The sequence below is a fragment of the Trichosurus vulpecula genome, chromosome 1, assembly GCF_011100635.1.
Source record: "Trichosurus vulpecula isolate mTriVul1 chromosome 1, mTriVul1.pri, whole genome shotgun sequence".
Classification (NCBI taxonomy): domain Eukaryota; kingdom Metazoa; phylum Chordata; class Mammalia; order Diprotodontia; family Phalangeridae; genus Trichosurus; species Trichosurus vulpecula.
Genome location: NC_050573.1, coordinates 437,313,979 through 437,338,079, shown reverse-complemented (window position 1 = coordinate 437,338,079; position 24,101 = coordinate 437,313,979). Strand labels below are relative to the sequence as shown.

The 24,101-nt window shown below is 39.9% G+C and overlaps 1 protein-coding gene across 1 annotated transcript in view; it reads right to left on the bottom strand.

The window, feature by feature from the left end:
• The window catches only part of DMGDH (dimethylglycine dehydrogenase), a 102,144-nt gene that overhangs the window by 36,975 nt on the left and 41,068 nt on the right, over positions 1 to 24,101 (bottom strand). Inside the window, 9 exon segments of the mRNA XM_036762724.1 lie at positions 1,835 to 1,894; positions 6,501 to 6,658; positions 10,043 to 10,260; positions 14,059 to 14,189; positions 15,257 to 15,393; positions 15,396 to 15,421; positions 17,651 to 17,804; positions 18,242 to 18,411; positions 23,895 to 24,093. Of these exon segments, the coding sequence (XP_036618619.1) occupies positions 1,835 to 1,894; positions 6,501 to 6,658; positions 10,043 to 10,260; positions 14,059 to 14,189; positions 15,257 to 15,393; positions 15,396 to 15,421; positions 17,651 to 17,804; positions 18,242 to 18,411; positions 23,895 to 24,093 (1,253 nt within the window).

Sequence of the window (24,101 nt, the reverse complement as noted above, 5' to 3'; positions counted from 1 at the left end):
TGAACCAATCAGTCGATAAGGATATATTAAACACTTACTATGTGCCAGGAGCAGTAGTAAGCACTGGAGATACAAAGGCAAAAATAGTTCCTGATCCCAAGAAGCTCTCATTTTTATGGAGGAGACAACATGTAAACTATTAGGTTTATAACAGACACAGATAAGGTAGATGGGAGGTAATCTCAGTTTGCTGGGGCCTGGTCTGCTCTGGTGTGGCCCACACTGGACTGCGCTCCACTCTCACCCCAGTGCAACAGACCTTTTACTCAGACCTTTTAAGTTGTCTTGGAAAATTGTTTTACCTTGTCCTTTTGTGGGTTCCGCCACTCCAGAATTTGTGTTGAGGCATTATTTAAAGTTTTGTGAAGGAGTTTTAGGGAGAGCTCAGGTGAGCCCCTGCCTTTTTTCCTCCATCTTGGCTCCACCACCATAGAGGGTAATCTCAGAAGAGAAGGTACTAGCGGCTAGAGGGCCCAGGAAAGGCCTCTTGCATAAGGAAAGAGTTGAGCTGAGTCTTACAGGGAGCTAGGAGGCAGAGGGTGAGGAAGAAGAACACTCCATGCCTGGAGAACAGCCAATGCAAAGACATAGAAATGGGAGATAGAATGTAGTATTCAGGGAAAAACAGACAGGCCAAAGTTTCAGAACTGAGATCTGTTGAATGCATTTTCATTCTGTGTGTTCACTTCTACAACAGCTGTCATAGTTTGCAAACACTAATATTACTAATGGACTGGGCTAGAGTTGATGCTCATTTTATGCTGAGGCCTGAGAGCATTGCTAAAAATGAAAGGTTCTAAACTGACCATTTCCTTACAGTAGAAAGTCTGTGACAACAACTAAATATGCAGAAAAAAAAAGATAGCAGTAAGATGCCCAACTAGGTGGTACAGTGGATAGGATGCTGAAAGTCAGGAATACCTGATTTCACATCCAACCTCAGATACTTACTAGCTGTGTGACTTTGGGCAAGTCATTTAACCCTGTTTGCCTCAGTTTCCTCATCTATAAAATGAGTTGGAGAAGGAAATGACAAACCACTCCAGTATCTTTGCTAAGAAAACCCCAAATGGGGTCAGGAAGAGTTGGGCATGACCAAAACAACTGAACAACAACAACATGTGGCACATAGTAGTGTTGATTGTAGTGTTTACTAAGATGCATAATGGAAACTGGTCCCAACATAATCATTCTGCAATTTTTCTCCTTGCCCAGACTTAACCTCAATGTTCCTCACTGACACAACACAAAGTCAGTAACGCAACACAAACCTTTAGCAGCACCGGAATTACCAATTTTACATCACAAGTAGGATCGTGATAGTGTGAGCTGATATCTAATTTGAATAAAAATGACTATGATGCAATTCAACATTTTAATAGAATATAAGCTCTCTGAGGGCAGGCATACTTGATTTGGTATTCCCAGTATCTGGCTCCATTTTTGGCAGATAACAATTGCTTATTAGGTACTTATTGAACAGTGAATAATCTAAGGGTGCCTGGATCTAAGAGATGAGCTTTGCTAAATCAAATTGCATTCAGTGGGTTCACTTTTATAACAACTGGGATTAAAGTTACCAATTAAAATTGACTAATTTCTTTAACTACATTTAAAAGAAGAAATGAAGAGCATGATAGCTTTGGTGTACAAGTTGAACTGGCACTAGAAGACCTTAGGTAATACTTTTACTTGAATCTGGATCTAAAGCATACTATAAGACCCTGAAGATGTTCCCCTTAAACAAATATAAAAGCACAATAATATTAAGTCTTATTTCAAAATTTCATAAAAAAGCCCGATCTGTAACAAATACTCCAGAATACCGACTTACTTTATTTAACTTTATAAAATGGTCTAGCCCAGCCTCCAGAGGGTTTGTATCACAATTCATCTGTAAAGAAAAAAGACATTTAAAAATTAAAAGGTTGGACAATGGTTTTTGAAGCTGTTTTCCCACAACTTTATCCTTTTAAAAAACCCCATAATTTTCCATTTCGCCTTCTCGTTTTAAGAAGACAAATTTCAAATAAAGATGGATTTCTAATTACCTTTTCAATTAAAATAAAAGAGAGAGAATAACTTTTCAATACATGATTGTCATTGCATAACTGAAAAGATGGAAGGTTTATTTTTAAATTGCCATTCTTGTTGAATTTTATTTGACGTGTAAAGTATATACTACATAAAGTACATAGAATTATCCTTGGTTAAAATACAGATCGCTAAAATGTATATTCCATTTATATATCTTTATGTAATTCCCTTTATACTATTTCAGGTATATAAATAACTAATGAAAAGATATTGACTTGTATAATTAAAAGTGTAGAATAAAGAGATATTAAAGGTGGAGCAAGTGGAAATTGCTTCCCTATAGAGCATCAAAAAGGAGAAAAGAGAAGGAAAGTTCCTAAATCCTTGAAGCCTTAGGTTATGGCTATACTTAAACTTGGGTCTAAAGCCAATACTGTATTAGACCTGAAATATAGGCCACGCTACTGAAATGAGATTACTTCAAAACATTCATGGATAACATTGAAAATTTTCCACCAAACTGCAAATGAAAATTGCTGTGCTGTGAATTTTTTTGTATTTTTTTCATTTAAAGTTATTGTTTTTATCAACCCTGATCCCAATATCTTTGTCATTTTCTTTGTCATTATACTAAGAACATTATGATAGACTGTGCTCAGACTTTTAGTAGTTATATTTAGATAATGAAATCATAGCCTCTTAGATATGGCCTAAATTCAGACCCATAGATTAGACCTGAGCTGAAAGTCCTTTTACTATGATTCAGGGATCTGAGACTTTCAAACCATCCTAAGGCACAATCAAGCTTTTGAGGAGAAAAACATCAAACTCCATAAAATTGATAAATACCAAAAATTTATCAGTTCTTCCAGTGATACATAAAATCTGGATTCACTGCCAGATCAGATCAAGCTACAGATGCTCTGAAGAGATTTGTACACTCAGCTTTAGCATCAGTGCCCAGGGAAGAAAGAAAAGATTGATTGCTGTAGTAACACTAGATGGCTCTCTAATACTACTGGGAAATTTGAAGGTTTACTGAGTTTGGGAAGAGAGCTAAGAGGAGGATGAATAGTGTAAGTGAATGAGAGAGAGAAGAATAAGAGGTGATAAGCTAGACTGCAGTGAGATCTTGAACAAAAAAGAAGGACTTGTGATTCAAAATTACTCTTTGATGGTCAGGCTTTCTCTCTGAATTTGAACTGAGATAGTTTTCTTCTCTTCCCCTCCCCTGCACTTTTGCTCTAGGTTAAATGTTGGGACAGAAAACACTTTTGAAAAATGAAGATAGATGGGAGTGGAGGCTTTTTGTTCTTCAAAGGTAAAATCAATATGGATGAATGTGTCTTTGAAAGTTCATAAGCAAGGCTGCCCTGATTTGCTTGAAATCCTGGAGTCTAAATGAACATTGTCCTCTCTTTTTAACATCAAAATAAAAACCATTAGCTTTACAAATGACTGAACAACTATATACATATATATGTATATATATATATATATATATATATATATATAGCTACACACCTACATACATACATGCATACACACATATGTGTGTGTTTATATACATACACATACACACACAAAACAAAAATGGTATTGGCCAAATTACTTGTAAACCTAACTAGAAGTGGGCTCTGGAGACTATAGGCATGCCTTAGGTCATCCCCACATGGCAGTGTTTCAGTAGCAGCTGTGACATGATTCCTTAGGAAGTCCACTGGGGAACCTGCTTGACAGTAAGTTGTGAGCTCCTTGAGGGCAGGGGGCATCTCTTGCCTTTCTTCACATCTCCAGTTCTTAGCACAGTGCCTGGCACACAGTAGGCACTTAATAAATGATTGCCAATTGAATGCTTCTTGACTGACTGACAAAACCATGAATACTGGGGGGAGTGGTTCTAGAGCCACTCAGGGCTAGCCCTAGGCAAAATTGTAAAGAGGCAAGTCTATCTTCAGTGCCACCTCTTCCAATGATCCTCTTTGTCTAACTTCCCCTTAGTTGATTGTACTAGTAGACTGTACTAGAAGCAGGTGGGCTCAGTGGGCTGTGCAACTTTGCATTACGAGACCACAATTCAATGCTCACTTCTGACACTTGCTACCTGCGCGACCTTGGGCAAATCACCTAGAGCCCTTTAACTTCAGTCACTTCATCAATAAAGTGGAGATGATAGTGCCTGTAGCAGCAACAGCACAGGGTCATTGTGAGCCTCAATGACGGAAGAATGTTGATACCCCGCAGACTTTAAAGCACTTGATCTAAGTTCGTATTACAATCCCACCTCCCAGAATCTTTCCTTTCTATGTCAACATTCGCTTGCTTCCCAGCACCTGGCCTGGATTTCCATTAGAGCTCCCATCTCAGCTTGGTATTTCCTACCCACCTAAGCTCCCACTTCCCTTTAAGGCCAGGGACCATCTCACTTTTGTTTTGTATCCTCAATACCTAGTCCAGTGCCTAGCCCATAATAGGTGCCTAAGAAAGGCTAATTGAGCAACCTCATCTTTTCAGGGCCTTCAGTGACAACATTCCGACCAACCAATGGGAGAAGACTCCAATCATAGCATCCTAGAGATGGAAAGGTCCCTAAAGGTTATCCAAACTTCTACCCAGGAATCCTTTCTGAATATCCCTGACAGAGTGTCACTTTGCTTCTGCTTTCACAACTCTGTTCTGAGAAGCTTACTAATTCATAAGTCTGCTTACTATATTTTTGGGAAGCTCTAATTAGTAGAAAGTTGATTTTGGGGGGAACTATAATGCAAGACTTCACATTTATGCATATTAAATTTGCCATAGTTTGGGCCCATCATTCCAACCTGTTGAGGTCTTTTTGAATTCTGATTCTGTCATGCAACATATTAAATATCCTTCTTAGGTTTTTGTCATTTGCAGATTTAATAAGCATGCCTCCATCTAAGACATTGATAAAGTTGTCAGGCTGGATGGGGCCAAGAATAAAGCCCTGCAGCCCACGGTGGGAAAGCTTTCTTCCAGGTGTCAGTTATTCACTACTCAACATTCTTCACTAGTGGTTACTCAACCAGTTCAAACTCACCTGACACCCAGCCCACATTCCACCAACTTCTCCCCAGGTATATAATGAGAGACTTTGTTAGGTTTCCTGTTGAAATCAAGATGCACTATTGTCTATGGTATTCCCTGATCTACCATTAAAAAAGCCTTACAAAACAGTAATAGAGACTTACATTTTATTAAACATTTCCCTAAAAATGAGGTCAGTTAGACATGATCTGTTCTTAGTGAACCAGTGCTGACTTGCTGTGATCAGCACTTCCTTAGCTAAATGTTCTTACATGCTCAACATTCTACTCTAGAATTTTGCTGGGAGCCAATGTGAAGCTCATCAGGCTGTTGGAAAATTCAGATTATGTTTGCTCACTTCCATCCTTCTAGTATGAGGTATTATGGCATGATGGGCCTTGGAGTCTGGAAGACCTTAGTTCATAGTCTTGCCTCTGACAAATACTGACTGTGCAAGCATGGGTACCTACTTATCTTTTCAGTGCTCCGGGCAACTCTTTACACTATAAGTTATAGATGACAACTGATGTCCATGTAGTAAATTTCCACACTGGCGTTCTTTGTACCAGTGAAATCACAGGTCCAGTTTTTTTAATTCTTTTGGAACCTCTCCATCTTTACATGATTTTTCAAAGAATATAATCATGCCCTCAAGTTCTTTCAGAAATCTAGAGCATCATTCATTAAATCTTAGAGACTTGGGCTCATTTAAATAGCTTCAATCCCTTTAACCATTGTTGTTTTATGCTTTCCAGAGTGAAGACCTTCTTTGAATCAGAATCAATATGAGATGAGTTCTGTCTTCTCTCTGTTATCTATTAATATTCAGTCACCAGGGAGTATTGCTTACGTCATCCAAAATCATAGTCAACTCTTTATCAGTGCTCCATTATACTTTAATTTACTTCATAACTCCAAGGACCAATAAGTTCCTTTATTTTGGGTGCTGATACAGACCCCAAACTCCCCATGACTTAGTAATTATTGTTGGAGAATTATGACCAAAGATTAACATCCTACAGCCAACGGGTAAAGAGCTTCTTTGGCTCAGTTAGGTGGGTCCTTGGACAAAAGACATCTTGCCCATAATTAGGTCTATCTTTAATCATTCCTGACTTGGTAGGACCTTCCAGAGCTCCATTAACTTAACCTTTGAGAATCTAGAGCCATCCCCACAGCCTAATGAAGCATTAAAATGAAAACTTCAGTAGAAAATTCTATTTGCATTTAGGAGAAAAGAATTATTTTCCTAATTACTAAATTCCTATAATAATTAAATCATATTACATCATTCCTGTTAGACCTAGAACCGACTTTAATATCAGGTAAAGCTAGCCCTAGTGAGAATATAAATAAAACAACAAAAAATGAATATTTAGTAACTATATATATATAAGGTTATTAGAATTTCAGACCTCTGACCCCCAGGCCCTGAAAGCTTTTTCCATTCTTAAGGCATTCAAGGCATAAGTCCCAAAATTGTCGATTCCTTCCTCCTGGCCTGCTTCCATGATGGCCTCATAGAGTGTGGCGGTGTTTTCTTGTCTGTGGTAGAGCTCCCAGCCCAGTTCACCTGAAAGAAACCCACTGTTATCATACAATCATCATGGGACAACAAAGGTCACTGATTCTAATATACATTAGCTAGAAATCCATAAAACAAGGGGAGAGAGCCTACTTATGTGATAAGCATAAGCTGTTGACTTTCTAAAAAGCACATTTCAGACAAACTAGAACAAAACCTGATTCCAAAGCATTCCTAGACACACTGATTCATTTAGACCAGATGCTGATCCATATATACATACATATACATACATACATACATACATACATATATAGATAAAGATATATGGTAGGGGCAGCTTGGTGGAGTAGTGGATAGAATGCTGGGTGTGTGGCTTGTCCTTCATTCTCGAAGAGGACCTGACATCAGGAAGGTGATGCCATGACTTACAAGTGAACTAGATTTAAGTGAGAGAGGGCTGTGCAAAGTCACCAGACTCACTTTCTCCTCTCTCAGAACCATCTGGGTCCAGTGGCCAGATATAGATCAGGATGACTGGAGATGGCCCAACAGAGTGCTGGGGCTGAAGTCAAGAAGACTCATCTTCCTGAGTTCAAATCTGGTCTTGGGCATTTACTAGCTATATGACCTTGGGGAAGTCACTAATGATGCTTGTCTCAGTTTCTTTATCTGTAAAATGAACTAGAGAATGAAATACAAACCACTCCAGTATCTTTGCCAAGAAATCCCAATGGGTCACGAAGAATTAGACACAACTGAACAACAACAACAAATGCAGTGATGCCCTTCTCTAACTATAACACAAATATAGATGTGATTCTAATCCCTTGAAACTAATTTATAATGATCCTTAACTGCCTTTTGCATCATAACAATCTTTCTAACCCAGATATTGTCAAATGGATAGTTAGTAACAGGGTTGTTGTTGTTTAAGATAATGTAATTATTTTCAAATTTTAGCTCTCCCAGAAAAACTGGTGTAATAGAAAGAGTACTGAATTTGGAGTCAGGAAGATTCAAGTTTAAATCTTAACTTTGATACTATGTCTCTCTGAGCCTCAGTTTCCAGATCAGTAAACTGGGGATAATAATACTTACAGAAATTTCCTTGTTATGATTGTTGAAGCTAAAATGAGATAAGGTACAATATAAATGCCAAATATTATTATTAAGACGTTTCTTTACATTCATCCTCTATGGGAAAGGCGGAACATCTGGATGCTTCTGTTGCCTCATTTTCACTGCTTTCTGTTCACTTCATTTCTACACTGCCCATGAACAATCTCGACCAACAAAAGGGAATGAGCAGAGCCATACATTTTCCTGCTTGATGGTCATTCTGATCATTTGTGGATGGATGGGTGGGCAGGGATAAGGACCACCTAGGAGACTGAAATGATGTATCTACTTAATATTTCCTGGGTCAACCTCCTGCTTTGCAGCCAATGTCTATTTCCCCTAAATCATCCATATCTTGAAGGAACCAAAGAAATGGGAAACTTGAGGCTGAATAGCCTTGGAGGATTAGAGTGCTCTGAGTGATAGAGGTTATATAAGATGACATGTGATGGAGAGATTTTAAAAAGGGACAATACAACACACTTCTTTCTATCAGAGTTCAGAGCTAGCAGAGCCTGGTGGTCTGGTTGACAGAGATCCCAAAAGCCAGTGAGAGAAGAAGTTTTGGGTGCCTTTAAAGGAAGATGCTGGCTATATTCCCTGGGACAGCTGAAAGATGTCTTTGATAATGGTCTCACATAGTTAGAGTTTAGGACAGTGACTACTAGAAACAGGTAGTGAGATGATTTCTCTTTGAATCAATCGAGTGCCCACCATTATGTGGAAGGAACTAGAAGTCCCTGCCCTCAAGGAGTTTACATTTTATCCTTCCCCCAGGCCTTCAATTATGCTGGTGATAAGTGGGGAAATATTGGGTATGCTTACCGAAAAAAAAAAATAAAAGTTTTGGATGACCTGCAGAGAATGTATAAATGAGAGTATGGGGGTAGGGGGTTGAATATTCAGATCTTATTAGGATAAACTATAGCTCCAATGGAGTTTTAAACTTGTAATTTCTCTACTATAAAGGGACTCTAGCTTGGCACTGAAAGAGAAAAAAATTAGGGATCAAAGCATGCATACAAAGTTACTTCAACTGGGCGCTCAAAGCTTGGAGCGCCATCTAGTGGCTCACTCAGATATGGCCTGCATTCTAGCGCTTGTTGGTCCTTGTACAGTAGAAATGAACTGGAGTATCTCCAGTTTAGAGCCCCTCCTGGTGTTTTGGGCAGATACCACCCTCTGAGTAGCTAGCTATCAGTCACATTCCCTCTTTCCCTTTGGAGTCAGTATAAATCAAATGCCCCTATGTGAATGGGGAAACCCCCCTTATGGCTAAAATCAGGTTTGGTGACTGACTGTGCATTTAACTTATCCTTACCACCCTGAGTAGTTAAGAATTGGTGATAATGTAGCTTTTAATCACACAGTCATGGCAGAAGCACCAACACTATAACACTCACGGGTAACGTTGCATACACACTCATACAGATTTCTTTTTTCACATACATTGCCTCATTTAGTCCTCACAACAACTGATCCATCAATTATATAGTGCACTTATTATTATCCCCATTTTGCAAATGAGGAGACTGAGGCTACTTAGAAACACTAAGGGACTTGCATGAAGTCCCACAGCTGGCCTAGGACTCAAGTCCAGGCTTTGTGACTCCAAATCCATTTTCCTTTCCATTATACAACTTTGCTTCTAGGAGATATTTGAAAGGTTTAGAATAAGAGGTTCTTAAGCTTTTTTTGTGTCATGGATCCCTTTGGCATGGCTCACCTTTCTGGTGAAGCCTATGGACTCCTTCTCAAAATACTTTTAAATAGAATTACAAAGAAAACCAATTATATTGAAATAAAGATGTCATTTTCTCTCATTCATGTTCATGAACCCCCTGAAACATCCATGGGCCCCAGTTTAAGAACTCCAGAGAATAGTTCCAGAGCACAGGAGAAGGCACTGGAAATCATCTCTAGTGTTCTGAGATGAGGGGGCACTTTCACATGTAGAACATGCCACCCCTCCCCTATATAGCCACAGTCCTATAGCCATTTCCCCCCCTTCATTCTTCCTTTATCTTTTGAACTGCTAATGAGCTATTGGCCTGGGGCATCAACAGGACACTTATGGCAGACAAAATGTTAGCATCTAGAATTATAATAAAATTTGGGTGAGAGGAATGGCTGCTTTGGATGCCCATCTAAGAGGGATTTATGTATGTGCACATGTGTGTACATATACATATATAATATAATGTATACATATACCTACATATGTCTATGTAGAAAGATGACAGATATTATCATCCCACCCGATTCCATAAGACCTTAATTAATATGGCCAGGTTGGTCCTAAACTCTCACCTGTGTAGGATATCCTAATAGCAGTAACAGGAATATTAGAAATCGTTAAAGGCTTAGATTGGAGGAACTTGAATGCATTGTTACTAAGATCAGCAGACGTCAGTTTCTGAAGGACCCTTCTTGCTGATGGTCCTGCTACTCCAAGGACTCCAAGCTCATCTGTAATATTTTCGATCTTAACATCATATCCACCTTTCACAATTTCTTCTTCAATCCATCTGTATTTTGAAGAGTAGACATTTTGTTAAAAATCTTTCCTGGGCAAAAGATTTCACAATATTATTTTCTCGAAGCTTTATTTAGAGACTAAAGATATTAAAGACATAAGAACTCTGATTAATGCAATGACCAATCACAATTCCGGAGGGCTGATGGACGTTTATGGGTAGCTAGGTGGCACAGTGGATAGAATCATGTTCTTGAGTTCAAATCTGACCTCAGACACTTAATAACTGTGTGACCCTAGGCAAGTCACTTCACATTGTTAGCCTCAGTTTCCTCATATGTAAAATGAGGTGGAGAAGGAAATGGCAAACCACTCCAGTATCTCTGCCAAGAAAACCCTAAAAGGAGTCACAAAGAGTCAGACACAATTGAAATTGATGAACAAACGACAGTGAACATTTCCTGACAGAGAGATGATCGACTCAAGATGCAGAATAATGCATACATTTTCAGACACAACCAATGTGAGAATTTGTTGTTGGTTGACTATCCATATTTCTTAGGAAGGTTTTGTTTTTTGTGTTGTTTTTTTCAAGGGTGGGGGAGGTAGGTGGGCAGGCAGGGAGAAGGCTAGTAAAAGAGAGAGGGAAATAAATGCTTACTAATTGAAAAAAATTAAAAGACATAATCAGTTCTCCAAAAGATGACATATGCTGTTCATATTCCCTAAGCCCTACTCTCAAAATCAGGAATGGGAAAGTTGAACAGGTCCTGCCTCATGTCACCTCAGAATGGCTGTCCTCCATCTAGAGGCTGTTGCACAACTTCACCGTACTCAAATCTAATTCACTTGCAAGTCAAGACATCCTCCTCCTGATGTCATTGGGCTTCTTTGAGAATGAAAGACGAGCAACAACAGTCTGCTCAGCTCTTCAACTCAAATTTCAAAGAACTTAATAACTTGGAGGTGACTGTGGTTTAGTGGAACAGGTTTTAGACTTAAAATAAGAGGCTTGAGTTCTGATCTTGGTTCTGCCACTGTGTGAATTTGAGCAAATTACTTGCTTTCTGAGACTCAGTTTCCTCTCCTGTAAAATAGGGATAATAGTATCAGTAATACCCATGTAACAGAATTGTGAAAATCAAATTGAGACAACGCATGTAAAGCATTTTATAAAGTGCTATAGGTGTCAGTTATTGTTAACTTGGATAAATGGTCAAAATAATAGAGAAATAATAGCTGACATGACTCTTTATAGTTTATTTTTACAAAGCACTTTATACCCTATTTCATTTATTCCTTACAACTATGTGTGGCAACTGGCAAGTATCAATATCCCATTTTATAGATGAGTTTCAGAAAAGTAAGTGATTTGCTCAAAGTGCACAGGAAACAAATATTAGAATCAGAACTTAGCCCAGGATTTGGATTTTAAATTCTATGTTCTTTCCATCATACCACAGCTGCCTCCTTAATTAGACAAGTGCCAATGCAGAGAAGTACTACACAAGAAGAAAAGTCAAAATTACTCAAATGGCAAATGAGAAATGAAAGGCTATACAAAAATACATGCATTTCTCTTTGGGGTGCTAGGTGACGCAGCGGATGGAGCTCTGGGCCTGGAGTCAGGAAGACCGGAGTGCAATTCCAATCCCAGACACTAGCTGTCTGACCTTGGGCAAGTCAGTGTAACTCTGTTGCCTCAGTTTCCTCATCAGTAAGTGGCTGGAGAAAGAAATGGCAAACGACTGCAATATCTTTGCTAAGAAAAACCTATTAAGGGGTCATGAAAGTTGGACACAACTGAAAATGACTGAACAACAACAACTTCTCTTTAAGAAAATCTACTATACAAAAGGTGCATAGCAGCTACGTGGCAAAGTGGATAGAGCACTGGGCCGGAGTCAATAAAACCTGAGTTCAAATCTAGCCTCCAGTATTTTTACCAAGAAACCCAAATGGCTCACAAAGATTGGAACCACAGTAATATACAAAAACTCCTGCTTACAGGACAAATAGAGTAGGTGATAACTATTACAGTATTCATTATTCTGCTAAAAATTAAGAATGAGTCACTTTAAATAGTGACCTCTTAAACATGGATTTTTTCCCTCCAAATTCATTTTAAAGCCCAAATTTCCCTTCTGCGAAGTGAGGGTTCTGGTCACCATTTCAGGTCATTGGTGCTTCTCGGAATCAAATGCATAATTTCTCTGGCCCTGGTAACAGGCCTATGAAAACTTCAAAGACTTCTCATTTCCGGGAGCTTCTAGGATTTTGTTGAATATCTCCATAGGGACTAATTTATTATAATAGCTATTGTGTACTCTGTGGGGCTTTTGAATTTTCTATCCTGAGATGTCCTTCTTCTCTACATAGAACTAACCTGTGACTGCCCCCCGATCTTAGATATTTCTCATCAGAGCATGTGCTTTTGTATCATTTTGTTTTTTTTTTACAACAGCAAAGCATACTGGGTAAGGACAAGGCTATATTATGAAAAACAGACACTTCCTACAGGAAATAGAGTTCAGCCATCAGATAGAATAAAGATCTGGCCTTTATGCTAAAAGGTCAACAATTTAAATTTAGCACTGGACCAAAGATAAAGCAGCATATAAAGGGGACACAGTAGTTTGGAATAATAAAAATAATAACATTTCATATTTATGTAGTGCTTTAAACTTCAGATAGTGGTTTGCATATGTTATCTCATTTGAGACTCACAACAAATCCTATGAGGAAGGTGCTATTATAACCCTCATTTTGTTTTTGTTCAGCTGTTTTTCAGTTGTGTCTGACTCTTCGTAACCCGATTTGGGCTTTTCTTGGCAGAGATACTACAGTGATTTGCCATTTCCTTCTCCAGCTCATTTTACAGATGAGGAAATTGAGGCCAACAGGGTAAAGTGACTTGCCCAGGGTCACACAGTTATTGAGTATCTGAGGCCAGATTTGAACTCAAGGAAATGAGTTTTCCTGACTCTAGGCACCTAGCTGCCTGCTATCCTCATTTTCTAGATGAGTAAAGAGACAGTTAATCTGAAACTAACAGACTAGGTAACTCAATTATAAACTAACAGTTAGTCCTTAGACTAATAACTAGATGGAAGACTGTCAGTCTCAGAAGATTTAAATGACTTGACCCAGGCAGAATTCCAACCCAGCTCTGCTGATTTCCTGGCTTTAGACATTACAATATACTTCTTATACTTAACTTGGTATATTTTCTTATAGGAGAAAATAATTCCAAAATTGCTTTCCATTCTTTGTTTGTATAGGGCAGACTCATTCCTGCCTTGTATCCCCAGTGTCCAACACACTGCCTAGAACCCCACAGGCTGATAAGAAATGCTTGTTGATTGATTTGTTCCTTTTTAAAATAAGTCCGGGAGGGATATATTCAGACATAAAGGTAAAAGAAATCAATTACATTTAAAAAAATATAACATAAAAGTCAAAGGGATTTAGACACAGTAGTACACAGTAAAATAATACCTTCATTGCCTAGTCCTCAGAGGAAAGAAGGAAGTTCAACTCAGGCAAGCTTGAGTACATTTTTAGTTCTTTCAGTTGTATCCAATTCTTGTGATCTCATTTGGGATTTTCTTGGCAAAGATACTGGAGTGTTTTTTTTCCATTTCCTTCTCTGGCTCATTTTACAGATGAGGAAACTGAGGCAAACGTCATTAAGTGACTTGACCAAGGTCATATAGCTAGTAAGTGTCTGAGGCCAGATTTGAACTCAGGAAGATGAATTTCCTGACTCCAGGCCCAGCACTCTGTGCACTATGGCACCACCTCGCTGGTCTTATTGAATCCATAGTTATCTTATGAAAATCACACTTGCCTCAGGTCATGAAGCTCTGACCCGGAACCAGTTACCAGTAAGAACTCCCCTGGAGATTGCTGACAGACAGTCAACTCAGCATAAACTCTGCCTTTTGGCGTCAACATGTGACTTATATTTGTAAAACCCACCTACAACAAAAGAATGTATGATTACCTTTGAGTAAAAGGGAAGAAAAACCCTTCTGTGTTTTTCTGGTACAAAATTTGAGCAAAATGTATAGTTACTGATTAAAAGGCCTTTAATCTTCTCCCTTATGCTAGGCGATATGACTTTGGATCATAATTTTTATGTGTTAAACCTGACTAGGAAAAGATTAATTTCAAAATTGTCCTCCTACGTGATTTAATTTCAAAATTGTCCTCCTAAGTGATTGTTTTTAAATAGTTCGCTCTCTCCAGTTAGCCTGCAATTCTAAACAAACAGATTATTAGTAACTAATTCTGTTTTCAAGTTCTTGACATAATTTTCCCTCTGATATATCACAAGCTCCTTGAGGGCAGGGACCAAATAGCATTTATTTTTGCATCTTCCCAAGGCCTAGTACATTCCATAGAGTAGATATGGCCTAGAATGGCATATTGCATATGGTAGATGTTTGTCGAATGAATGAGTAAATTAATGATTAAGAAGAGTAGGTCCTTCAATTAAGACCTTTGATGATGCCAGAAGTATACTCTTCCTTTAAGATAACTCACTGGTTATATACACATTTGAATACATAAAGACACAAAACTTTTAGGAATAAGGTAAAGGGAATTGATGGCTATTTTCCTCGCAAGATCATAATGTACAACTAAAGATATTTATTTTTGTTGTAATTTGTCTTCGGAGACAGTTAGGTGGCAGAGTGCATAGAGCACTGGGCCTAGAGTCAGGAAGGCCTGAGTTTAAATGTGACCTTAGACACTTACTAGCTGTGTGACCTGGGCAAGTCGCTTAACCCCCTTTGCCTCAGTTTCCTCACTTAGCACTAGACATTTAGCATTCATCTGTAAAATGAGCTGGAGAAGGAAATGGCAAACCACTCCAGCATCTTTGCCAAGAAAATCCCCCCAAAAGGGGGTCACAAAGAGTCAGACCCAACTGAAACAACTGAACAACAACAAAAATTTGTCATTTCAGAAGAAAGAGTGAGAGGCTGAAGGATCCAATAGGCCACTATCCCAGAATCTTGTGTCCTCACATTCTTATTTACCTTTGGAATGACATTTGCAAAGAGGTGATCCAACAGTTTAAGAGAATCTTTGCCTCTGACCTTAAACTTGCCAAATGGCGATAGGTCAATCACCCCCACTTTTGCATAACTTGTTGATAACTCAGAGCCCACCGGCTGAACCAGTTTGTACGTCGGAAGCTTGGCCTGAAACACAATTTCGAGTATCATAAGACAACTGCCGCTCCATTTTATATAATCACAGGACAAAAGAATTTTGCTTATCCTGCTTTTTCTATGTTGCTTAAGTTCTATCCAGGAAAAACAAAACCAAGGACATTTTTGGGATCATACAGTCTAGAATGGAACACAGAGATGATCTAGTTTAACTGACTCGTTTTAACAGATAAGAAAACTGAGAGGGACAGCCTAAGTGCACAGTGGACAGAGCAACAGCCCTAGAGGCAGGAGAACCTGAGTTCAAATCTGCCCTCAGACCTTATTAGCTGTGTGACCCTCGGCAAGTCACTTAACCTTCATTGCCTTCAAAAACAACAACAAGAAAGAAAATTGAGACCCGGTGACTTGCCCTGCGTGTAGGGATCATCAGAGATGGGATTTGACTCTTGGGGCCAAAGACTTTTTTCCATCGTACACTGCTGTATCATCAAATTGCAGCTTGCAAATCGTTCATGTGAGGGTGGACTCTAGCCTCTTTTTCGTTACTCATGTGTTACTTTTATCCATGTGTCAATGAATGAGTAAAATATTAATTCATTTGACTAGAATGAGCGATAGAACATAAGGACTCCCTGAGCTGGAAGGAGCTCAGAGGTCATTCAACCTTTGGTTTAGAGACAAGACAGCCGAAGCCCAAAGTGATGAAGGCCACCCGGTTAGCGAGTGGCCTGGCTCCCAAGCTGGTGTTCTCTCCCTTATCCTGTGCACTTAGACTGCCTCCAAATGGGGGGCAGGGGCAGGGGTGAGTTTCCTAGCAAAGTGCCGCAGCTGGAAACAAAGTCCTAGTTTGAGAACTAAAATGTGAGAGTGGAGCGGGGCTGGCATTTACCTAGATGACTCAGAAACCAAATAAAGCAAAATGGAACTGTTTTACCCTCAGGATGATCCATGCTGGCAGCCTACCCAGACTAAATTCAGTGAAGAACGGCCCACTTTGCTCTGTGCTGGGTAGAGCTCTACTCCATGCAGACATGGAAACTTCATAAAACAACCCAAATGAAGCTGGAGATAAGGCTATTGAACTACTTGATTTGCTATCTTCTTTCGGATTACAAACTCAGAAAAGACCACATGTGAACTTGGTCAGCTCCTCTCCCTCCCCAGCTGTAAAGTTCTTCCCATGTGGAAACACCTCCATCATACAGATGGTTAACTTTCTTGGGGTCTTGCCTGGGGCACTGAGAAGACAGGGGCGTCCAGGTGGCACAGTGGATAGAGCACTGGGCCTAGAGTCGGAAAGGCCTGAGTTCAAATCTGGCCTCAAGACACTTAACAGTTGTGAGACCCTGGGCACATCACTTAACCCTGTTTGCCTCAGTTTCCTCATCTGTAAAACGAGCTGAAGACAAAATAGCAAACCACCACTCTAGTATCTTTGCCAACAAAACCCCAAATGGGGTCATGAAGGGTCAGAACACGACTGAACAATAATTGAGAGAATGAATGACTGGCCCAGTGTCCACAAAGTTAAGTCGGTGTCCAAGCAGGCAGGACTTGAACCCAGGTCTTCCTGACTCTTAGGCCAGCCTCCTGAACATTAGACCTCACTGCCTTTCATTGAGAAACATAATTGGGATTGTTAAAAGTGTGACAGCTCTGCCTTATAGCATTTTAGAAGAAGAAAATAAATGTTGAAAGACAGTTTATCTTAACAGAGGGAGCTTGGTAGATGATCTCTCCTCTCATGCTGAAAGGATTTACCTCCTGCTCTCCCATGGGGAACCCAACATGGAAGGCCTCCATAGCGTTTACGAATCCCAGCTGTATATAACTACCTATCATGAGTGCTTTCAGAATGGTGCCTTTAGTCTGCTCTAAAGGCAGTCTTTGGGCAGTCCTCAGTGCCTTCTTGGGATTTTGCATTGGAACCAGAGTGACCCCTCGAGAAGCACCCCTATTGTGGAGCAGGGATTTCTTGGTCTTTGGGGTACTGCCTAATGCCATTTAGGTCTGAGAATGCCTGGGAAAGCCCAAAGGGTCCCTGGGGCCAGACCATAGCTAAGGTTCTAAATCACCCTCTTCATCCCCCAAAGGTTCACATAGCAAACAGCAGCCCTGATAAAAGCCCCCAAAACAAAACAACATTTGCTCCAAGTGGCTCAGTGAAAGGGAAAAGGTTGGCCTGCTAGTTCGATCCTGATTTCCTTCCATTTCAAAATTTGTACTATGGTTACAACACCGTGGTTTGAATCATACTTATATCCAGGCTCATGTCCAGGCTTGTAAAACCAATGTGGCTGCTCCCATCCTGCATGGAAGCCCATGGAGCATTTAGAATTAAGGATATTGTAAATCCCACTGATTCTTTTGGTAGGTCTCCCAGCAAACCTTTCTTCTTTAGGGTAACCCACTGGAAAGGTGAAAGGAAAAAAATGTGAACACATACTAAAATCATCTAGACAGGAATGTAAAATATATTTACAAGGTTCCTCAAATACATTTCTATTTTTTAAAAATCCAGAAGCAATGACTATGCATTGTAGGGTTAAATGAAGAAATGCTGAAATCCTATTCCCTATGCAAAAGGGAATCCCTTTTATATCCCTTTATAATCCCTTTTATATATCCCTAATATGATGTAATAGGGAATCATGAATCCACTTAGGATTTTAAACAAACACAATTTTAATTTGGTTTTATCAAGTGTGCAAACAAAACATTATTCAAATGTCCATGTTATGTTTTTGAAAAGATGTTACTTTCTAGAGACTTATAAAAGTCAACCAAATGGTGGCTGTTACAAACCCTCTCATGAGACCACTAGCTAATGACAAATTAGCCCTTTACCAATATTGTTGAATCCGTAAGACTCTCTTGCTTTGGCCTCTGTGTACTGCGTTGTTGTCCATTTTCCATAACGATTGGGATCCAGTTCAATCAGATCAAAAGGAGGTTCTCCACCAAGGATCCAATCACTGAGATATTTCCCCACACCACCAGCATGGATGATGCCATATCTTAAAAACAAATAAATAAACATCCTGATGCTAGAACATCTGTTAGAGTTTTTTCCATAAAGTCAGAAGTGATAAAAGACATTTGATGTATTTGTCAATATTTTGTCTGTGTGTAAGGGGATTGTTACAACACAGCATTTTTAAAAAAAATCTTCATATTGTCATAAATCTTTTCCTCTAAAAAAGAATTTTAAAGGATCCAAATTCAGCTACCTGTCTGAGAAACCTAGTCTGCCTCTCCATTGTCAAGAGACAGCCGACTGTTCTGGATGCTCCCTTTAGAGGGGAAAAAAATGAAGATCAAAGCAAGAAACAAAAACAATGAAAATGAAGCAGACGATAAACTGTGATCTCCCTGGTCCTCTGGAGCCGAGCTTGATTATACTGAGTCATAGGAGGGAGTGCTAAAGATTTGTGTTGTAGCAAGTAAAAGGTAGAAATGTTTCCTCGGGCTGGTGTTCATTCAGTTCACCCTCCCCTGTGGATGTCTTTAAGACAACGGAACAAAGAACAACTCATTCCATGCAAAGGATGATTTATTTGTGGTAGTCAGAAAGAAACATTAGTTTCCATTTTTTTTCCTACCAGCTTACTTCTTAGTGAGGAATGATGACGATAATGTTAGTAATAAATGTCTTTGTAACGTATATAATGTTTCAAGGTTTATAAGGCACTTTGTACATGTGATCTCATTTCACCCTCACAGCAACCTTATGAAGGAGGTACAATTATACCCCCATTTGACGAATGAGGGAACAGAGTCTGGGAGGGGAAGGTGGGCTAACTCTGTATCTGTGTACAAAACTGTTGTAAAAGCAAGATAATGACTGACCATGGTAATTAAATGTATGTACATCGGTGTAGACATATATGTTACATATTAAACATATGACATTAATATGTCCTATGTTAAAATGGAGTAGGAGATGAGATTGTAGCATAACGAGAATGGTTTTCCCTATGGTTTGTGGAATCGGTCTTCTCTATGAATATATGTGACACTGTGTCTTTAAATGCATTTTACTATTCATGTTATTCAATGGTATGAAGTTAACTTCAAACGTGGGGAGATCACGCGGACCCTGAAGGTCATACTTTAGGATCTGAGAATCTTCTGCTCATGGATTTAGATCTGGAGGAGATTATAGAGATCATTGAGTCCACTCATCTTATTTTACAAATGAGGAAACTGAGGCTTAGACAGAGTAAATGTCCTCTGAGTCCAAAGCCTATGCCTTTTCCACTGTCTGTTGAGTGGTAAGTCTCTTTGGAAGTGCTAGGGGAGCCCTGGAGGAACAGGGAAGGTATATGCACGGTTTCCTTTGCTTGAGGCAGGGCCTCAAGCTGCCTCTCCCACTCAGCTCAGCATTGATATTTCTATCTTCCCCCTTTAAAATGGTATTAAAAATAAGAAAAATTCAAATACAATGAACAGTGCCTCCAGAGCAGGAAACATCTAGGTTGAAAGGGCTAAGATCACAAAGGCTGACTGCATCTAGTTTATGCCCTGGAGCAACTTGTGAAGGTGACGCTGGATTTCTGGGTGGTCATAGGGAGTAAGGTTATACAGAATACTTTGGGGAGCAAGTCTGGCTTGCACCAGAAGCTCACAATTAATTTGCAGACGAGCTCCTTTAAAAGCCTGGCCAAGGACAGCCCACTGCCAAACAAAACAAGGTCCTTCATCCTAGTTCCAGATCCTCCAGTTGTAGCTGGGAATTTCAACACCCGAGGCAACTTCATTTAGAGATGGTGGTGCAGAGACCCTGAATCCGGCTCTCCTGTCTCAGCTCTGAGGCTGCACATGCCTCCCTTGCTGCTGATTCTATTGATGATATATATGGGTGATACACGGGGATGGCATGGATTCTCAGGGGGCATGGAGTGAATCTGCCCCAGTGGGTTGGCTACAGTTGTGCCAGCATGGTGATTGAATGGGGAAGGCATCTGGGAAAAAGGTCTAACAGCAACAGGATGGGATACCTTTGTTGTTGTCATTCAGCTGTTTTCGGTTGTATTAGACTCTTCATGACCTATTTGGGGTTGGCAAAGATCCTGGTATGGCTTGTGATTTCCTTCTCCAGCTCATTTTATAGGTGAGGAAACTGAGGCAAACAGGGTGAAGTGACTTGCCCAGGGTCACACAGCTCATATCTGAGGCAGGATTCGAACTTGGGTCTTCCTGACTCCAGGCCAGGTGCTCTGCCACCTACCTTCCCTCTGGAATACTGTTAGGGTGACTTTGTATGTTGTTTTGTCTTCATAGTCCCATTTCCTAGTGCTGTTCCTCACACATATTAGACTTTGAATAAATGCTTGTGGATTATCAATCTGGAGAGACCAGACCTGTGATTTCCCTGGTATTGGGAACTCCAGATGAGGAAATTCCTTCCACCAGTACAGATCAGCACCTGCTCTGCAACTTAGAGAATTAGCTGGGGGCATGAGAGATTGAACCACCTGGCCAAAGGCACATGGCCAGCTTGTGTCAGTGGTGAGACTTGAACTGATCTTTAAAGACCAGGTAAAACCTAGATAAATGAGGCCACTGGAACCAAGTGATGATGACTTCTCCTTCGTTTTATCTTAATTCTGGGGAAAGGAATTCTAGAAAGGTGAGGTGGCACCTTTACTGTACAACTAGGGGGCAGCTGGGTGGTTCAGTGGATGGAGAGCAGGCCTAGAGTCAGAAAGACTCATCTTCCTGAATTCAAATCCAGCCTCAGGCATTTACTAGCTGTGGGACCCTGGGCAAATCACTTAACTCTGTTTGCCTCAGTTTCTTCATCTGTAAAACGAGCTGGGGAAGGAAGTGGCAAACCACTCCAGTGTCTTTGCAAAGAAAACCCCAAATGGGGTCATAAAGAATCAGACACAACTGAAAAACAATTGAATAACCTTTACTTCCTCCTAGGTTTTATCACCAGGGAGGGCCCTATGTAGGCAGAAAAGGAGGTGGGGGAGGGGGAGGAAGTATCTCTGCCAGCTCATGTTTGAAAAACACTGAAACTGACACCTAGTCAGCCTGTAAATACACCTACCTGTACCTGCACCTATAGCCACAACAAGGCAGTGGGACTGTCCCTCCCTATCCCCTTCCTTAAGCTCCCAGGTAGTCTTTTTGTGATTTCCTTTCCTCTTCAAGACTTCCTTTATTGTTGTCCCATGATGGGGAGGGCTGGTAAATGGATTGGTGAACAGTAAAAAGAACAAAGAAAAGAAGAAGAAGAGGTCCCAGTTACAAAAGGCTTGGTGAAATTCCTCAGCTGCCAATCATGTCCTAGGAATAACAAGGAAGTAAGGTGCTGAATTTGTAAAGCCAGAAATGTGGACACAGGCTCCATTAGCAGGATTAAAATTGGGTACAATGAAATGGAAGAGAATCCGTTATTATGAACTGTGATTTGGCAGTAAGGTAGGCCTGCCATCAATATTCACAAAATTAATGGAGCAGATATTAAAAGCAAAACATCAAGAAGATAATGGACCCATAAGCAGGAAACCACCCTGGGGAATTTAACCAAACAAATCATGTTAGACGAATGGGAGTTGTAAAATTGGTGGCAGAGAGCCTCAGATGGGCTACATGGGAGGTCATTAGAATCATAACTGTCATATCGTTTCACAAAAATGTACTTGTAGAATTAATTCCAATTGTCTTGTAGAAGGGTACTGAGAGACAACAGAACCATGTAATGGAAATGGCGAGGAACTGGAGCAAATGAAATTCTTGAACTCTGTAGCCTCATTGGTGAGTGCACTAAGCGTTAAATATATATAAATGATTAAGCAGAATTAGCTAGGCAGCTAGGTGGTACAATGCACGGAGTGCTAGGCTGGGGAGTCAGGAAGACTTGAGTTCAAATCCAGCCTCAGATACTTATTAGCTGTGTTACCCTGGGCAAGTCATTTAACCTTTCTTTTCCTCAGTTTCCTTATCTGTAAAATGAAGATGATAATAGCACCCGCTTCCCAGGGTTGATCAAATGAGATAATGTAGGCTAAGCATTTTGCAAACCTTCAAGTACTATGTAAATACTAGTTTGTTATTATATCGTATCATAATATAGTATGTTTATATATACTATGATATATTATATTATAAATATATTATTATTATTATTAAACAGCGTCACAGTCACCATTCTCAAGCTGAATAATTTCCATTTCTACCAGTTCACTTGTTGCTGTTGTTGTTGTTGTTGTTGGGACCTGTGACTTCATTGGCACTGGGAACTTCTAGTGTGAAAATTTCCTCCACTGATACAGACAAGCAACTTGTTTTCAAGGGTTGCCTAGAGCATTGAAAGGTTAAGTAACTTGTCTGTGATCATACAGCTAGTAAGTGTGAGAGGCAAGACTTGAACCTGCATCTACCTAACTCCAAGGCCGGTCCTTTATCCATTATGTCACACTACTCAAAAGATTAAAATTGAACCTGTAGCATTTTCTTATTGATCCTATTTACAAGTAATTGATTTTGTCCTGTAACCGCTTAAGTCCTAGTTCTTTGTCTCTGAAATTAGTTCAGAATTCAGCTGGCCCGTAATGGGTTAAGTTTTAAAATCCAGCTCTCCTGCCTCAAGGAATTTAACTGACCCTGGAGAATGTGTGAGAAAGCAAGGTATCTTTATGCCACCAAGCTATCCTTCAAGGATGTCTGGTTTGCTGTCCAAAAGTCTGAGCCACTCTCTGGCACCTGGACTCAAACAATGAGTGCTTCTTAGTCTCATGAAAGAAGAAGGGGGGAGAAGGGGGTCGTTGCTAGTGCCCATTCCCAAACTTCCAACCAATCATGTTGTTCCCTGCACCTCAGCTCTGTAACTATTCATGCTGCCCTCAATCCCATGTTGTCATCTACCTTGCTCTATTCTCCCCAAAACCTGTGAAAGGAGAGTTCTTCGTATTCTGAATCTTTGCCTTAATGTAGGCAAGCCATGGACCCATTTATTGACAGGTAGCATGCTCCTGCTAATAAATGTTATTTTGCTCAAAGATCTGCCTGAGTTTGCCATTTTGTTAAAATTCAGTCACAACACTGCCATTTTACTTCAACAAGACTCCCTTAAAATACAATAAAAATAAGAGCTCACATATATTTCATTCTTTTAGACTATTAAAAACTCTAATACATTATCTCATTTGATCCACACAACATACCTGTAAGGCAGCTATAACTATCTATTTTACAAATGGACAAACTGAGGCTCAGAGAGATGTGACTTGCCAAAACTCATACATGTAAGTAAGTGATTAAAGTGGAATTTGAACTCAGTTCTTCTTGACGCTCCACTAAGCCACACTCTCAACTCTTCTTGGCATTATGGGGAACACATATTCTTTTATCAAGAGAAGAAAACTCTCTTTGTCCCCTTTTGATGCCTTCTCCATGGCCTCAGATTATGTGACAGAAGTCATTTAAAAACAGTCCCACTAGGATCAATAAATATACCAGGATTATTGAATTTTACTGGAATACTTACCCAAAACCGATGGCCACCCAGTAATTTCTAACACCTTGATGTGGTCCCACCATGGGCAGAATGTCCGGAGAATAAGTGATAGGACCAGCAACAATATTGATGATGTCAGCCTTTCTCAAAACTGGGACCATATCCATGGCAGCTTCCACATGTTCCATGATTCTGTCTAAATCAGACTCAAAAAGTTCTTTTCCAAAACCTGAAAAC